Below are 19,131 nucleotides of genomic sequence, written 5' to 3'. Positions count from 1 at the left end.
CTGCTGGAGTGTCCAGTTTTTAAATATGACCGTGTCGGCAACCCTAGTTATGTGGACCACTTAGGAGTCACGGAGGGGCAGCAGAAGCTATTCCGACCCAGAGACCGGAGTTGGCAGCTGCGATGGGGCGGTGCTGCAATCCCACAGGCTGGGAACCAAGATGAAACTGGCATTCCTGAATCTGGCCCCATTTTGCTCCCCATCCACCCCCTCAGCTACGGCAGCGCTGCAAGCTGCATTCGCTTACTACGGACAGATGCTCGGCTCCATCCAGAGACAGGCACCCATTTATTGCAGACGTCTTTCAGTTCCTCCAGTCGTGGCACCCAGCGTGGTCAAGAAGGCAGCGAAACCTCTTTAACAGGTGCCCTAATGGAGACTGTTTCTGGATGATGGATGCTAACCTTCTAAGCGGGGTTTAAGAGGGTACATCCCAATGCGTAGGGCTAAGAATGATGCTTTCATAGTTCCACATGGCTGCATGGGACCCAGATACCCCTCTGCCCCACTGGGCCAGCCTCCTCCTAAATTTTATTTATTTATTTTTTTTACAGAGCACCCCCCCCCCCATCTCAATTTATCTAGTTCTACCAGCAGGGATTGAGTTTAAGGTAGCAATTACTGGGCCAATCTCTACAGCCTGTGTGAACAAGATGATCCTAATGGTCCCTTCTGGAGGCCTTAATCTCTGTGAAATTGACGACACTCCAAAAGGGCAGGTCAGTTACCGTGCAGGTACCCTACTTACAAAGATACTCAAGAGGATCAGGTTCCATGGAAAGTACCTCCTGCAAGTGAGGTGAAAAGAGCCAGTCAGCAACACTATCCAAAGAACAGAGTGGTTTAAAGGCATTGCATAAGGGGTTGCATAACGCGAATTACATAATGAATTAGACGTGCAGCACATGCCGGTGAGGCAACGGGACGTTAATTCTGCTGGGTAACTATAGCGCTGCGCCCAGGGGACTGCTACGTTGCAACACAGATGGATCCGCTTTATTACAGCGAAGCAACCAGGAATCCCCAGCTCTGGGACAAGACGGCAGCGTTTTCACCCTATAATAATAAACAGTGTCTATGGCGGTGCATCACCCAGATGCAACAGCACCACCTCTGCTATTATAGTCACAATCCAACTTTGACTTTTCCTCCCAAGTTGCAGCTCTGACGCAGCGACTCGCAACTGCCCCGTGTGTCAGCACACAACCCCGCCATGCGCCAACACACAACTGCTCCGTGCACCAGCTCACAGCTGCATCATGTCTGCTGGCTAGGAGCACGTGGCCCCCGTGAATCTCTGGCAAGGAGACATAACTGCATTACCCCTGCTATACCGCCGCACTCAGACATGCCTGCAACCCCTCTGCTACAGACAGTGCAGAATCTGGGCTGCGTCTGCTCGGAGATACAACTTTGGCTTGTGCTGCAGCCCTTGAGTCAGGAACAGACGGGATTGGAGCCATGATAGGCAAGCACCAGTACGTCAGTTCGTTGGGTTGTTTAAAGCAGAAGGAAGTATTTTACCTGGGTCCGGAGCAGCAAGCCAGGATCAAGTATGTCACAAAGAACACTGCACTGTGAGAAAGAAGAGAGACACACAGGATGGGTGACGGAGGAAGAACCTGGTGTTGAATGCGGTTGACATGGGAGAGGGAGCGCTCTCGGGCTTGATTGTTCCTGCTGCGTTTTGCTGCTGACGCACCAGGGTGCTATACAGCCGAACTCCCTTAGAACACCCTGGGAAATGGCTTTACCATCCAGATCCAGATTGGAGAAAGGAGGAGGTTTAAGACCTATTCTTAGGGTACGTCTACACTGCAGAAAGAGCGCCACGGCAGCACGTCTCAGAACCCAGGTCAGCTGACTCGACTTGTGCTACGGGGCTCAACAGAGCAGTGTGACCATCCCTGCTTGGGCTGGAGCCCGGGCTCTGAAACCCGGCAAGAGGGGTGGGGCTTAGAGTCCAGGCTCCAGCCTGAGCCTGAATGTCTATATTGCTATTTTAGTCCCAGAGGGCGAGCCTGCGTCAGTTGACTTAGGCTCTGAGACTCAGCACTGGCGGGGTTTTTTTTGCAGTGTAGACATACCCTACGGTATTTGTATGGCATCCATTGCCCTAGTCTCCAATTGCAACACTCCTCTGAGGCAGAACCGTGCTATAAACCCCCATTTCACAGAAGGGGAACTGGGACTCAGAGGGAGGAAGGCCCAAATCCTCAGAGGTATACTTGGGCACCGGGTGTTAGGCACTTAAATACCTTTGAGGATCTAGGCCTATGTGACGTGCTCAAGGTCACACAGGAAGTCTGTAGCAGGGCAAGAACTCAGCCCCCCAAGTCTCCTGAATCCCAAGTTAGTGCCCCAACCACCAGACTCTCCTTCCTTTACAATAATACATAAATAAGTAATAATAATAATAATAAATTCAACAAGAAAAGGAATCTGAGGGGAGAATACCGCACAGAGCCCAAAACCTTTTAAACTGGTCCACAAACCAAGCAGCCAAATTGCCAGAGAGTTGACCATCTCCAGAGCTGACCATCTCCAGAGCCGAACATCTCCAGAGAGTTGACCATCTCCAGAGCTGATCGCCTCCAGAGAATTGACCATCTCCAGAACTGACCATCTCCAGAGAGTTGACCCTCTCCCAGCAACAAAAGGATCCTCCATCCCTCCCCAGAGCATCACACGGCCCTGTGTTTTTCCACAGGGTCGACAGCTATCCTGTAACGATAAACCGATAACCTCTAGTGCCTCAGGCAACCCAGCGGTAGGTGAGAAGGCAGGTTCCAAAGGCATTGATGGTAATCAGAAAACTGGCCGCTCATGTGTCTAATAAATAAGGAACGTGAACGGGGAGGCAAACCTCACAGTCTTTGATAAATGCACCATTGATAGATCTGTGGTCTGGTCCTGCAGGAAGAAGCCACAGAAAGTGCTGGGGACTGGAATAATCATGGAAGAGTGGAAGGAGGCTTCCCACAGACAGAGGGGGAGGGGGAGAGAGAGAGAGAGAGGGCCTGATTTTCATTACCCTCAGGCCTCATTCTGCCTCTCTGGCAGTATAAACGGACCTTTAAGAGGATGGACTTTACAATCACACCACCGTAAGGCCCCTTTCCACCGCCAGAGCGGTGTAACGGGCTCTTAGTATATATGGGAATCAGACCCAGAGGGAATAAATAAAGCAACAGGATCAATAGAATGGATAGCGGAGAGATATGATGTGTGGGTGGATGGAAGGAAGGAAGGAAGAAAAGAAAGAATAGATAAGTAGAGTGGAGGAAAGGAAAGGAAAGGAAAGGAAAGGAAAGGAAAGGAAAGGAAAGGAAAGGAAAGGAAAGGAAAGGAAAGACAGAAGTTCCATGATCCAGGATCCTTTCCCCAAAGTAGGGATTGCAAAAGAACACTGACTGGCATCAGGTATGTTCCCTGAATTGCGAGGGAAGAATATGGACAAATGAGGAGGCCAGGAGATGGAAAGGCAGCTGGAGAGATATCTGGGGAACCTGCCTTGATAACAAGTATGGGTCCTAATTAGAAGCTCAGATCTGGAACAGGATCTGAATCCACACTTCTCAAAAGGGGCTCTCTCAGATCTACCAAACCTTGCTCCCAGTGCTAAGGAGAACATGTTATCCTTTAAGGGCATGAACACTGCATCATCACCAGCTTCCTCCTTCTGCTGCTATTTTGGGTCTTTCTCCAACTTTCTCACCTCTGGGTTTTGGGTGTGAACTAACAAGAAACAGGTTCAGCGTGGCCTGTTAATGGCCATTTGCATCTCACACTCCACCTGCTTAATTAACTGCCAGCATGCAGACACTAACCTTGCAGAGGACACAGGAAATGCTACATGGGCAAATATTTTTAACACCTCGGGGCTCAGCTAAAAAGATACATTCTCCATGATTATTCAGGCCGGATGACTGGTCAGCATGCGCCGTGGGTGGGATCTGAGCTTGAATCCAGTGCATTCCAATCCAGACTCATACGTACTTTTCCGTTCTTCCTTTATGCTTGTTGCATTCTTTAATGGCTGACAGAAAGATAGACCTCAGCTGGTGTAAATCTGTGCAGCTTTGACTTCCATTTACACCAACTGAGGATCTGGCCCCAATATGGCAACAGGCAAAGCACAAGTAAGCGGCCAGGGATGTGATTTTGCAGCTAATGTAGACATACCCACACTAGCTTGACCTAACTGGCTCACTAAAAATAGCAGTGAGGACATGGGACTGCAGGGGAGGGGCCGGGGATGAACCTCCCCATCCAGGAGCTCAAAGGCTGGGCAGGACAGTCCCGCAGGCCGGATGTGGCCCGCGGGCCATAGTTTGCCCACCTCTGATCCAGTCTGACCTCCTGTTTGTGAAGGCACAGTGGAATTTTGCCACCTGGTCTTTCTCATCAATTTAAAAAGTGATAGATTATGAGTAAACTTGTCTATGGTGCCTAAGTGACTTAGGACCTCAAGTCAATGGGAGTCAGGCTTCTAAGCCACTTGGGCGCTTTTGAACATTTCACCCTGCAGCTTGGAAAATCCTCTCAGCTCTGGCTTCTACTGAATTCAGCAACACCGGTGATATTTCAAAACTGGCTGCCTGGTGGGACCTAACAATATTTTGTTTAAAGTGCCCTGCAGTACATTTGATAGCGTTAAGTGTTTTGTTTGCACTCATCTCAGCACAGCAGCAAACACTCCAGCTAAGGTTACTTTGAGGTTTCCTGTGTACACTTCTTGTTTTTCACAAGCTCATGTTTGTTCTCGTCTCAAAGGTGAATTTCCTCTCCTGCATGTGGGGTAGGTGTTCAGATGCAGCAGCAGGCTCTAAAAATGCCTCCAAATAAACTCAGCCATACACAATCGGTTCTACCATTTCTGAATGGGAAAAGGCATTAGATACTTACTAGGAAGCCCAGTACCACGCTGGGTTTGACTGGACATAACCTTTGACTGGCTCACTGCAGGAGAAAGAGAAAGAAAAGTGTGGGGGGGTCATTCACGGGACATGGAACAGCAATCACTTCACAGTCAAGTTGCTGAACTTTTCCAAGTGACGGTGATCTAGTACGAGATCTAAATGTAATTTGATCTATGCGCACCCAAAACACTAAGTTATCCGAGCTACAGGGAGCTTGAGACCTGCTTACTTGAGTATAGATAAGCTTCTCCCCAAGGGAAAGATACCCGCATATCTGGGGCTGACTTGACAATGCTCAAGGGAAAAATATCCAGGTATCAGAGTGACAGATAACGCTCAATAAAATGATACACGGGTATCAATGCCAGTTAATACCCATGGAAAAGATTTCCAGGTACCTGAGTGACGGACAGCACTCAAGGGAAAGTTATCCAGGTAGCCAAGTAACTGATAATGACCAAGTGAAAGCTACTCAAGGACCTGAGTGACCGATACCCAAGGAAAAGATACCCATGTGCACAAGTAAGACGTCAGAGCTGAGGATTGTTGCTAACTCAGAAACCTACCAGAAGGTGAAGAGAGCCACAATGCTGACTGTGACAGACAGCTGGAGCATAAGAATGGCATAGACCTGAAACGAGAAACCACAGCATCTTGTCAGTGCGGGTCAACAGTCACGCCTGGCTAGAGGCAGACTCCGCCCCCATGCTCCCCTATGGAAGGAGGCTGGAGCCTCCGCTGATGGAAATCCTCGGTCGGCTCCTCAGGTGATGTACGTGGCTCCATTGACATCAATTAGGCTGTGTGATTTACACCGACTGGCAATCTGGCCCATTGCTTTCAGTGGAGCAACACCAATTTACACCAGCTGGGGATCTGGCCCCATTGACTTCACTGGAGCTCCACAGATTTACCCCAGTTGGGGGTCAGATCCATTGACTTCAATGGAGCTATGCTGATTGACGCCATCTGGCCCAGGAACCATTTTGCTGCCCTAATACTCCTGAAGAACATGTGTTCCAAACGCGTGATGGAGACGGCCCTGCGGTATCACCAGGATCCAACAGGACACCGTTAACTAACCATTCGGGGCTCACCCTCCACAGTGGGCAGAGGTGGGCCTGAGCCAGGCAGCTCAGACGCAGATCTGAACGTGCCCCGATTGACATTAGCATTAAGGCCCTGCAGCACGGCGCTCACTGGGTCTCACCAGCCTGAGCCATCCAAGCCCTGCACCAGGCTAGCGCATCATTGTGCTGGCAGGGACCGTGGAGCTGTGTCTTACTTCATTCTCCCCCGCCGCCTCCCCGCCTCCTCTTGGGGCCCATTAGCTTCAGCCAGGGTTTGGCGCATCCCTACATAAGCTTGGGAGGCTGTCCCAGGTGGTACCTTTCTGACGAAAACTCTGCGCACATTTCTGTCATCCCAGTTGAAGGTCGTGAGTAGCTCCGTGTCCCCTGGGTACCCTCCACTGCCGTAGTTTGGGCTGGCACCTGGAAAGAGAAAGGCACATCAGATGACACCTCCCAGCTTTGCTCCTCACCCCAACTGTGCCCTGCCTCTTCCCCAGGGGGCACTGGGGTGTTGTCTGAAACCAGGGGTGGATTAAAGTTTATAGCAGGCCTGGATTACTCCCCCCCACACACAAACCTCAAGGTTTCCCACACACATTGGACTGCCAGCCTAGGGAGATACTTCTGCTAGGCATCCCAGCTTAGACCCTGTCTTCCTGAGCCCTTGATCTTCCTACCCAGCCAACCATATCAAGGACATCTTCCTGTAGCTTTGACTCCGAATTATCCACTGCCTCCCAATCCTGCCTGAGCTCAGATGCTACCTCAGTCCATGTCTGGCCTGAGACACAAATCAAGACCGAAGGAAAGGGCAAGAGAAGAAAAGACTCTTCCCCAGGAGCTCCTAGCTGAGAGGCACAAGCGTTTTGCTGTCCACGCTCCAACAGTGTTAAGGGCCACTCTGCAGAGGAGGAGAACTAAAGGTGCAGATCTCCTGGGAGCTGCCCTGCCCTGGCCCGAAAGGATCGGAACAGTAGCATGCCCCCCTGCAACAACTGCATATGCTAGGGTGTGGGCGGGCAGGACTTAATGCAGAGCCACCGGTTGCCTTCCGGAGCTTGACTTCCCTCTCCATTGTAACGCACCCCGAGGCAGAGAAATCAGGTGCCAACCAGGAGCTGTGGGACATGACCGGCCTGCCTGGCATCTTTCGTTCAGCAGAAGGAAAGAGTCCCTTCAACAGGACGTTGGACAAACTGGCTGCTGGGAGACATTTCAGCTGCTGTGTGTTGTGGGGATGGGGATCTCAAGGCCGAGCGAGGCAACTCCTCATGCTCCCCAAGGATGAGCCCCAGGTCACCTTCTCTTGTACCACATTTGGGTGGGGGTCCCACAGAAGAAGAAATGGCCCCATACACCCTTGTGCCTCAGCCCACGGAGGGAGTCCTGGAGCAGAAATGCTGACGTCATACAGTGACCCACTCCGCAGATGGGAGCCCTGGAGAACACTGCCCACCTAATTATCTTTACCTGAACTTGGGCATGGCGAGAGGGCGTTAGGCCACCATTGCACTCTGTATTCTGGGACTGTGCAGGGCTCTGCCCAGTCTCAGTATATATTAGAGCAGCCTTTGGGCTACCCTAACCTCTCATGGCTCCCTATAGGCTCTGAAAAAGAGATAATTGTCACAGCATAGTGTCCTCTGGCCAGGCTCCCTACCCACCTCCTAAGCTGGCAAAGCCCTCCACAAAAGCAGATTCTCAGGGGGTAGTTTAAACCCACTGTGAGTCCACTTTACATTGCCGGAGAGGCATAAAAAGACCTTTGATGAGCTGAGCACTGGGCCCTGTATTCTCCGCGGTCTGTAACTGTTAGAAAGGGAATACCTTTCTGGAAACCTTCCCCTTCCTCCCCTTTGAGCATGGAAAGTTTTAAGTCTGTTAAGCGAGCAGTTTGGGAGTTGCCGAATGTGACAACATAAACAGTCACAATCCAATGTAATAAAAAAAAAAAAAAAGCAGCTGTTGATTAACGAAGCCACAACTCAAAAATAGAAAAGAAAAAGTGTGTCCCCGTTCTGGTTCAACAAACTCAGCTGAAGAGCCGTTAACCTCGGAACACTGGCGGCAATGGCCACTGAGCCCAGACGAGTTCTGCCACGCCAGGAGATCAATGGTCCACTTGAAGGCTGCTCCAGGACCTGACCGTCGGGCTGTATCCTGCGGCTTGGGGGTAGACAACGGGGGACGAGGGGGACGAATGGATTGAAAAGTCGGGGGAGGAGCGGGGAAATGTGTCCAGGCGGACAGAAAACGAGCCTTTTTTGAAAAAGTTCGGCAAGTCGAAAAGCGAAAAGAAAAAATGTGTTTGTATCCAACAAACTGGTTTGTCTCGATCCAGTCAAAACATTTTTCGTGCTTTTGAACTGGTTTTTAATGAAATCAAAAGAAAGTTTCAAACGTGTCCGGGGCGGGGGGGGGGGGCAGCAGCTCTTGAACAGCAAACAAGAGGCGGAGCAGAATCCTGTTTCTGGGGCGAATTTATAGAAGTGGAAACCAGTTATCCAAACTGGAAGTGTGGCCAAGACACAGGGTGAACTATGTCATGGGATCTTTAATAGCTACCCTGAGGCCTCAGATTATACCCTTACTTTCCAGCCATGGCCGGAAGCCTCACCTTTCACTGAATGTTAAATACTCCCACATGGATGCATCTGCCCTGTCACCCACAGCACTCTGCTAAACTAGCTCTGCAATCCCCTGGCGCTGTCTAATGGCCTGAGATTAACAGGTGCCTGCCTCACTTCTTGTGACAGCCCATTTCCCTGGAGATAACTTCATCCCAGAGGCACAGACGGCTTTTTCAAGGAGGGCCTCTGCCCTGCCCCTGGTGTGAGTTACACACAGGGAGGCTGACTGACTCGCCCACAGTCATGGAGTGAGTTGGCACTAAGCCGAGATCAGAGAGAACCCAGGTCCCTTCTACACCTTTTCCCAAACCACCTGCGTGGAGAGCTCTTCATTAAGAGGCCCTTTTTGCCTATAAGGACACCCAAACAGGGAAGACTATTTCACTAGGAGGGGGGTGAAGCACTGGAATGGGTTACCGAGGGAGGTGGTGGAATCTCCATCCTTGGAGGTTTTTAAGGCCCGGCTTGACAAAGCCCTCGCTGGGATGATTTAGTTGGGGATGGTCCTGCTTTGAGCAGGGGGTTGGACTAGATGATCTCCTGAGGTCTCTTCCAACCCTGATATTCTATGATTCTATGGTTCTTCTATGATTCTAAAACCAAACCTGCCCCGTGGATCATCACTGAGGTTTAGTGCACATGAGCCAGGCCTGCAGCAAATGTCACCCCTGATGTATGGGAAGGTTAAGAGCAGGGAAATCCTCAGATACATGGGACTATCTGGATGACTGAGTTGACAGTAGGGGGCAGGAGGTGATGTAACAGTAGCCGTGGCAACCAGTGATGCTGTTGCAGAATAATAATCCTTAGCTCTTATCATCACTAGATCTCAAAGCACTTTGCAAAGGAGGTCAGTATCATTATCCCCATTTTACAGATGAGGAAACTGAGGGAGGGGAAGTGACTTGTTTGAGTCACCCAGCCGACCAGTGGCAGAGCCAGGAATAAACCCTGGGCATCCTGAGTCTCAGTCCAGTGTTCTAGCCACTAGGCAATGCCATCTAGTGAGAGAGGGTCAGGGATAACCGAAATGGGGAAACTGAGGCACAGAACAGGCCTACAAGTCAAGTTTAGAATTCAGTCATCTCTGGCTCCCAGCTCTGTGCTCAAACCATTAGTCCATCCTATACTGTACATCAGATCAGGTAGACAGAGTGAGAAATACCATAATTAGACAGATACATAGGCAGGCAGGCACATACAGAGACAATGATGATAGAGAAGTACCATGAATGCCAGAGGCTGATCAATCTCACATAATTCACTGAGATGTAAATACGATAAGTGAGTTGACTGGAAGCCGATGGCACTGTTGATAATAATCACGGTGTGGACAGATGACAAAAATCTTGTAGCTGGTGAGGCGGCTGGTGCTGAGAAGGAAGTGTTTACCAAGAGATTAAGAGCATATTGCACCTCTCTAGCACCTCCCAGGGAAATGGAGAGAGTCGCTGGCACTGAGAAGGAAGTGTTTACCAAGAGATTACCAAGGCCATATTGCATCTCCCTAGCCCGGCCCATCCAAAGCTCTCCATGATCTTTACAAGCAATTCCGAATTTAGCTCCACAGTCCCCTCGTGTTGCAGGCAGGTGTCAACATCTGGAGGTTACAAATGAGGACACTGAAGCACAGAGAGGGGCGTAGGTGCCTAAATATCTTGCTCAAAGTCACACGGGGAACATTTGGCATAGCCAGAAATAGAACCCAGGATCCTGAGTCCCTGTCTCCCAAATGCCTCAGCCTGCAGTCCTCGCTGCTGGAAGTCCAGTAACTCTTCTGTTCTCGGCCTCAGACCCAGGGTGCGGGTAAATTCAACTCAGCCCTCCATAATCCAACGTACCACATCTTAGCACCAGCCTATGCTACACAATCCACCTCCAATGTCACTCACAGCAAGCTCAGGGATTGGATTTGCCAAACCCAGTCAACCATCTAGATTCATAGATATTAAGGTGAGAAGGGACCATTATGAACGTCTAGTCTGACCTCCTGCGCAACACAGGCCACAGAATCTCACCCACCCACTCCTGCAATAAACCTCTCACCTATGTCTGAGCTATTGAAGTCCTCAAATCATGGTTTAAAGACCTCAAGGCGCAGAGAATCCTGCAGCCAGTGACCCGGGCCCCATGCTACAGAGGAAGGCTAAAAACCCCCAGGGCCTCTTCCAATCTGCCCTGGAGAAAAATTCCTTCCTGACCCCAAATATGGCGATCAGCTGAACCCTGAGCATGTGGGCAAGATTCACCAACCAGATACCCAGGAAAGAATTCTCTGTAGTAACTCAGATCCCACCCCCTCTAACATCCCATCACAGGCCACTGGGCCTATTTACCATGAATATTTAAAGATCAATTAATTGTCTAGTCTGTATCCCAGCTCCCACCAGTGAGCTTAGTGCCCATGGCATCATGGGAAGGTGAAAAACACCACCTTGCACGGAGCCTCTTGTGCAATACCATGTGGTCCACAGGGAGCCCTCAAGAACAGCTGTTGTCATATGCTCTGCGGCCTGAAGTGCTGTTACCCTTGTAATTCTCTTATGTTGTGCACATGTTATGAATGGTCTATTATTTTAGAATCCCGGTCTCAAGGATACCCCCTGTGACAGTGAGTTCCAAAGGTTTAAACCCCCTTGTCAATGTGTGCCCTGCCCCCGGTTCCAGAGGCAGTGCTCACCCACTGGGCGCCCTAAGCAGGAATATTCTCGAGGGAGGCCCCACACGCAAGACATAAAAAAGCAGATGGGGTCCCCCCTTGAGTTGCTCAGGGCCCTCAGCAATTGCTTAGTCTGCTTATGCCTAGCGCCGGCTCTGCCCGCCCACCCCCCCCTCCATGCCAGAGAGGACATGAGTCTGTTACAGCTGCCAGCTCAAGCTATACAGACTAACCTGGTTAGCCCTGTTCTGTCTCTGCTGGGTTGGCCACAGCCATCACACAAGAGTGTCAAGCACCACAGCTTCATATCTCCCCAAAGAGCTTCTCCTCTCCTCCTTCTTTCCCTCACTGCCACCTGCCCTGTCATCCAGGCTTGCAAGCTCACCTCCCAATGGTTCTCATACAGCTCCTCTTACCCTGCAATCTGAATGCCTCGTAGAATCATAGAAGATTAGGGTTGGAAGAGACCTCAAGAGGTCATCTAGTCCCAATCCCCTGCTCAAAGCAGGACCAACCCCAACTAAATCATCCCAGCCAGGGCTTTGTCAAGCCGGGCCTTAAAAACCTCTAAGGAAGGAGATTCTACCACCTCCCTAGGTAACCCATTCCAGTGCTTCACCACCCTCCTAGTGAAATAGTATTTCCTGATATCCAACCTAGATCTCCCCCACTGCAACTTGAGACCATTGCTCCTTGTTCTGTCATCTGTCACCACTGAGAACAGCCGAGCTGCATCCTCTTTGGAACGCCCCTTCAGGTAGTTGAAGGCTGCTATCAAATCCCCCCTCTCCATCTATAATGCATTTATCTTCCCAACACCGCTCCAGAGGGTGCTATATGAGCTCCAATGTACAGATGGGAAACTGAGGCACGGACAGGCTCAGTGACTTGCTCAAGGTCACCCAGGAAGGCTGTTGCAGAGCAGGGACTTGACCCAGATCCTTAGCTCACACCCTAAACACTAGGCCAGGGGTAGGCAGACTGCGGGTCAAATCTGGCCCACCAGACACTTTTGAACAGACCCGGAAAACTTTTTATTTACTTGTTATCATTATTGTTATTTTTTTTATTATTATTTTCTCTGGAGCCTGGACCTTGACTATACCCTGACCAAGAAATTTGGAACTCAACAAAAAAATAATTTACCACCCCTGCACGAGGCCATCCTGCCATTTAAGCCTGCTCACCACAGGCGCCAACTCCGCGGGTGGTCCAGCACCCACTGGCAACCAGCTCACTCCCACCCCCGCAGCGCCTCCCATCCACCGGCCGCCCCACAGATCAACTCCCCACCCCCCCCCCAGCGCCTCCTGCCTGCCGTGATCAGCTCTTCCGCAATGTGCAAGAGGTGCTGGGAGGGAGGGGGAGGAGCGGGGAGGGGGTTCTCTCGGGGGAGGGGGCAGGAAGAGGTGGAGAAGAGGTGGGGTGGGGCCAGGGTGGAGCGGGGGTGGGAAGAGGCAGGGCAGGGGTGGGGGCCTGGGGGAAGGGGTGGAGTGGGGGTGGGACCTGGGGCGGAGTGGGTGTTGAGCACCCTCAGGGGAAAGTACAAGCCGGAGCCCGTGCTGTTCCCTCCTTGCTTCCCAGATGCTGCCACTTCTTTCCCTGCTTTGCCCATTAACTCACTGCTTACCAAGGCAAACACTCAAAGTCAATGAGAATTTAACCTGTGTGAGAGCCTCACGATCTGGCCACTCTGCTAATAAGGGGAACCCAGTGCTCTTGCCTATTCAAGGGCAGGGCAGGAACTGTTTGGCCTGCCACGCCAAAATAAACCAAGCCGCATCTTTGTGCGCCGCTCAGTGCCTTTAGGTTTGCCTCTAGGTACTTCGTACGTCACACAGTACCTGTCAATGCAACACAATGCAACGTCACACACACAGCCCGAGGATAGGATCCCCCAGCTTGCAGCCAGGCTGGGGTCAGAGAGATCAGAGAAAGAGGAAAGGGACCTGGAATAATAGGAAAGTGGTGGCCAGCAAGGGAGCTGCCAGGGAAAGGCTATGTGGGGGGGACTCCATATGATGGCACGTACAACCGGGCACACAGCTGCAGCGTGGGAATCCTGCCAGGCTCATAAACTGCATGGGTCTGGAGTCGATAGATCAAAGCAATCCCCCAGTGTATTTATAACCTTGTAACTCGCAATTACAGGTTATTTATCGCCTCTCTGTTACGGACATGTTCACCGAGGCAGAAGGGGATGAGGGAGAAAGATTCAGAGGCAGTCAAGGTGCAAGTGTCACCAGGGAGCTCCAGATAAACAGCCCAGCGACTTAGTAGCCCTGTGCTTCCCTGCAGCAGGAGGTCTCCATGGACGCTCATCGGAGCCCTACTGATGCAGTTACAGGATGTAACAGAAATAATCCCCATACACACACACACACCCCTGGAAATTCAACCCAAACAAGCCAGGAGTCAGATGCAGCCACCAAAGACAAGACCCAAGATTCACTATAACACAACCAGCTATTCGCTTACTAAGAAATCAGCCCTACCAGGGGCTGTACAGTCAGGACTCCAGTTCTGTCCCCCACTCTGAGAGGGGGGTAGGGCAGGGGTGGCCAACCTGAGCTTGAGAAAGAGCCAGAATTTACCAATGTACATTGCCAAAGAGCCACAGTAACACGTCAGCAGCAGCCCCCACCCCCACTCCCAGCCGCCACCGGTAGCCCTGCCGATCAGCGCCTCCCGATCAGCTGTTTTGTGGCATGCAGGAGGCTCTGGGGAGGAGTGAGGGCACGGCCGGCTCAGGGGAGGGCGTGGGAAGGGGTGGAGTGGGGGCAGGGCCTGTGGCAGAGCCAGGGGTTGAGCAGTGAGCACCCCCCGGCACACTGGAAATTTGTCGCTTGTAGCTCCAGCCCCGGAGTCGGGGCCCAGACAAGGAGCCGCATATTAACCGCTAAAGAGCCGCATGTGGCTCCGGAGCCACTGGCTGGCCACCCCTACAGTAGGGTCTAGTGGTTAGAGCAGGGGAGTGGCAGTCAGGACTCTTAGATTCTATCCCCTGCTCCGAGACGGAGTGGAGTCTACTGATTCGAGCAGAGGCCTGGGGTTCAGGACTCCCAGATTCTATTTCTGGCTCTGCCACTGACTTGCTCTGTGATCTTGGCCAAGTCTTTGCACCTCAGCTTCACTCATCAGTAAAACAGGGACAATAAACTGGCAGAGTGAATTTCACAGCAATGCAGGGCAAGCGAGTACTCACTGGGATCCACATAAGCCCAGCTGGGGTGGAGGGGCACAGACGGTGGAGGGGAGAATGCCTCCGTTTTCATCCTTTCCCCTGAAGTTGCTTCCTCGTACGTCGGAGGTGCCGAGGGGGCGGTTGCATTGTCCTTCTTTTCTCCCTGTCCCTGCTGTCCCTCGGAGTTAGGAGGCTTGTTATTCACAGAGAGCTGCGTGGCAAAGAGAAATCAGGATTAAAATAGCCACAACAGAATGACAGGGAATAAGAACAACCTCACAGCTGGAACCATCAGCTGACACATCACAGATGGCAACTCATCTGTGGTTTGGGCCTAATCCAAAGCTCATCAACGTCATTGGAAATACACCCATCGACTTCAATGGGCTTTGGATCTTGCCTTTGGGTGAATTCAGTCCGGTACACTCAGTAACATTCAGGGTTGGAAAGTGGAGGGTGAACAGAACCTCACGCCAGGCCCCATCCCAAGAGAAGGTGGAAGGAGGTCAAAATGGAGGAGGAGAGAGAGCCAATAAGGGACAGATATGGAGTGGGAGAGGCCAAAATGGAGGAGAAGAGAGGGCCAACGAGGGACATATAAGGAGAGAAGAGGGGAGCGGGAGAAGAGAAATGGAGGGAAGAAAGGGCAAACCAGGGATAGAAAGAGAGGAAAGGAGGAGAGGAAAAAACCATAAATCAGTTGGGGAGGAGACAGAGGATAATAAATTATAAGCAACGGAGCGTGAGAGGAGGCACAGCCAGTGGAAATGACTGAGGGAGAGTCTTCTGTCCATCAGAACCCTTAGAGCAGTGATAATCAGGCCTCGGGGGTTCAGGAGCCAAATTAGCGATCAACATTACCCAAAAAAGCCATAGTCATGTGAATTGATTGCTTCATAGACTATATATATTTATTATTCTCACAGCTAAATGACTGACCACGTATTATTATTTTATCAACTACAATTGGTTAATAACATAGTAAAAGCATCCTGATTGGTTAATAACTTAGATTGGTTAATAATTAAATCACACAGTATTTTAATATCATGTGCTGGAAAGAGCCGCAGGAGACACATTAAAGAGCCACTTGCGGCTCCCAAGCCTCAGTCTGAGTCTCACTGCCTTAGGGCATCTCATGGTGGGCACCTAAAATCACTAGGCACTAGCGCTGGATGCCAAATGTGAATTAATGACCACGGGACATTTTTTTTAATTGATTTTTTCCCCTGCATTTCCTACAAAAAAGTTCACTTTTTCGACAAAGAAAAAGAAACCACCATTCCCATCACCACGACCCCCCCTTTTTTTTTTTTTTTTACTAAAACCCAAACATTTTACCCATGAAAAATTTCATTTGGGCAAAAAAAAAAAATATCCTCCCTCCCCTCCACAAGGAAAAGGTTTAGACAAGAAAAAATCAACCAGCTCTACTTGACAGTTTTGAAAATTCTGGCCTCCATACTTTACACTGAGTAAAATTTTCAGAAACATCTCAGTAATTTAGGAACCTACGTCCTATTGAAAGTCACCTAGGGCCAGACTTGACAAAGGCATTTAGACACCTAAAGATGCAGATAGCTGCCTTGTGGGATTTTCAAAAGTGACTTTCAATGGGAGTTAGGCACCTTAAATATATTTGTAGATCAGCCCTGAGGTGTTTTTTGTCCACTGTCATCAGTCTCTAAGCCAGCACTCCAGGAACTTTCTGTTTCTGTTCTCAAATGGGGCCCATACAATTGGACATAAAGCAGATCCACTTTCATCAGCAGTTTCTTTGAAACTACCATTTAAATAATAGATTTGAAGGCCAGAGAGAACCATTATGTTCATCCGTTCTGACCTCCCGCATTGCCTGGGCTAGAGAATTGCACCTAGTAATTCCTGCATCAAGCCCATAACTTCTGTGCTGGGTCAGGATTAAATATTCCTGCACCACCCCTGACGTGGCCCAGCATAGGAAGCATTCTAGCCTAGCAGACAGAGCACTGGGCTGGAACCCAGGAGAACGCGGGTCTATTTTTAGCTCTGACCTGCTGGGTGACCTTGGGCAAGTCACATCCCCTCTTGTGTGCTTGAGTTTCCCCATCTGTAAACGGGGATAATGGTACTCACCGAGTTCACAAAGCCTTCTGAAATCTGGGATTGAAAAGTGCTATATAAGTAGGTATTATGATGAGTATGATTGCTATTATTTTTAAAAGAAATCTTTCGCCATCCTAGTTACTGAAATAATATCCTTGAATAGGATAATTGAAATCAACGATAGCTTGTCATTGACTTTAAGGGAAGAAGGCTTGGGCTCATAAACAATCCCAAAATTATAAAAGAGCCAAAAATGTACCCACATAGAGAGGATATGTACCTGTATAGAGAGAGACAATGAGCACAATACAGGGCAAAGCAGCTACAGATGGTACCAGCCCATTACATGCCAGCCCCACAGTTTGCTTTGTATCCACAAACACCACTCAAAGACTACACCAGCTCACTACGCACCAATCGCAGGCTAAGCTTGCTCCATATGCACCAGCCAACAACTAGATAAACCCAATATCAACTAATCACTGGTTGTGTCATCTCAACGTGCACCAGTCACTGGCAATCTCAACTCAGACCGCACCAATGACGGGACAGGTGAACTCAAACAATGCCAATCATTGGCTAGAAAAAGCCACTATAAATCCGTCACAGCACAACAAGAACCAATCGCCAGCTGGCAAAACCAGTATAAACCGATCAGAGATGACAACTGTCCCTCATCAACCAATGGCAGACATTGCATCAACGCCACATGAGCCAGGATGAGATGACCTCATTCAAATGGGGGAAAAGCCCACGGAAGGTGAGGAAGAGGAACAGAGTCCTTGCAAAATGGTCTTTTCATGCAATGATTTCTTGTCTAAGGAGCTGGTACCCACCCCAGCATCTACCCTCTCCTGTATTCAGACTCCCACTGCATCCCATCAGAGAGAGCATGTACCGACCACATGCAGAATACTGGCTCTGACTCTCCCCCTGCCAATCAAGGAGCATCCTTGCCATAGTGACCCAGAAAGAAAACATATCTCGCTGTCCCAGGACAGACCTCTTGCTGGTTATGTAACCTCTGGATACATATCGGCCGGGGGTTATGTAACCAGCTCATATGGGGCTGCAGCACAGACAGCGGGGTAGCTGGCCACCATCTACATCTAGGCAGCCACTGATCTGGTACATACAGTGACAGCACATCATGTCCGTGTGGGCTCAGAACTAAAACTCAGCCAGAGAGAATCCTGCAGCCCAGAAGTATCCAAGATTATATATATATATATATGTGGTAACCAGAGGATGCTGCATTGCCATGGCAACTGATTTCTCGACGAAGGGGTGGGTGGGTGGGAGGGTGGGAAAGCACAACCCCCTTCCCCCCACCCCCATTCCATTAATTACATGCCAGGGGACGAGGGGTTATACCTTCTCCTTTTTAGCCAATCTGCTGGTGGTACAGAAAAAATAACCTTCACAAAGCGCCAGGATGGATCTCAACTTGGCACGGGCAGGATACCATGGGGCTATGCACAAATACAGACTGTATCGGGACACTCACCCTATAACCTCCCAGTGATATAACCCTCCATTCCATTTCCCTGCCGGATCCCTTCTGTTATAGGCCCCCGACTCATGCACGATGCAGCAGGGCAGTGCAAGGACGCCCAGGTCTCGGCTCCATCTCAACGCTACGATTTTTATTCCCTGGGCCGAAAGAGTCCCATTCCCCCTTTGCAAAGTTTGGGGGTAGAAAGGTTAGCCTGGTGTTTGGGTCCCGACCTACCTTCCCTTGGGTCATCGTGCCTCACGGATGATGCTCTCCTGCTTGGGACACCGACAGTTGGGCACCAACCCTTGTGCAGAGCTCTAGGAGCAGCAGAGAGAGAACGCCTCTTGCCTCTCTTGTGCCCGCCTGGTGATAGGTTTGCTCGCTGCAGTCAAGCCAGCCTGTGCTGATGCTCTTACGTTCCAGCAACATCCACCGAGCTACCAGTCTGCTGGAGAAAGGACTGTACCATTTCCACTCCACAGGACGGGGGAAGGAAGCCAGGCAAAAAGGGGGGAGGATGCAATCACGTGCCAGGACAAAATCCACCCAGCAAGTGCCAGGATGGAGCTGGGAGGGGGGGGGGAGTGGAAGGATGCAGAAGGGATGCTCTTCCTGCAGCATCTCTTTCTCTGCTACATCACATCAGAGCCAATCGCAGCCCGGGGAGGAGGGGGGGGGAGTAATTCCCCAAGGCACTGCAACACCGTCGCTAGGGTGACCAGCCCTCCAGGATTGTCCTGGCATCTCTAGGCATTAAAGATTAATCTTTAATGAAGGATTATGTCATGTGATGAAACCTCCCCAGGAATACGTCCAGCCAAAACCAGCGGCCCTGCCAGTCGCACATGCCGTCTCCATCTGCCCTGTTGGCAGAGGGACGGACGGCTTTGGAGTGAAAGGCTCTGCTTTGCCCCTGAGCTGCTCCGGGCTCAAAGGAAGGCCAGAGACAAGCTCTATAATGTGAGACTGAGGAGTGAAATGCGCCCTGGTGCGGCTCACTTCCAGTGTCATCCCAGCCCCGGCTCTGTGACGCAGGGAGGGGATCATGAACCTCATGGCCCCCACTCACGCACCCAGTTC

The 19,131-nt window shown here is 50.6% G+C and overlaps 1 protein-coding gene across 2 annotated transcripts in view; it reads right to left on the bottom strand.

Annotated features, from left to right (window-relative positions):
- Nucleotides 1–18,569, bottom strand: part of FAIM2 (Fas apoptotic inhibitory molecule 2) — a 51,021-nt gene extending 32,452 nt beyond the window's left edge. The window contains exons 1-7 of one of the 2 annotated variants that reach the window (XM_073318640.1): nt 18,286–18,569; nt 14,490–14,679; nt 6,312–6,415; nt 5,489–5,553; nt 4,909–4,962; nt 1,525–1,575; nt 749–788 (exon numbers count right to left, since the gene is read on the bottom strand). In XM_073318640.1, coding sequence (XP_073174741.1) covers nt 749–788; nt 1,525–1,575; nt 4,909–4,962; nt 5,489–5,553; nt 6,312–6,415; nt 14,490–14,679; nt 18,286–18,300 — 519 coding nt within the window. In that variant the 5' untranslated portion in view covers nt 18,301–18,569. The remainder of the gene's footprint in view (nt 1–748; nt 789–1,524; nt 1,576–4,908; nt 4,963–5,488; nt 5,554–6,311; nt 6,416–14,489; nt 14,680–18,285) is intronic. The other variant, XM_073318638.1, reaches the window with a different exon arrangement.
- Between the last annotated feature and the right edge of the window lie 562 nt (nt 18,570–19,131).

The sequence above is a fragment of the Lepidochelys kempii genome, chromosome 20 (genome assembly GCF_965140265.1).
Source record: "Lepidochelys kempii isolate rLepKem1 chromosome 20, rLepKem1.hap2, whole genome shotgun sequence".
Taxonomy (NCBI): domain Eukaryota; kingdom Metazoa; phylum Chordata; order Testudines; family Cheloniidae; genus Lepidochelys; species Lepidochelys kempii.
This window is presented reverse-complemented; position numbering and strand designations above follow the sequence as displayed.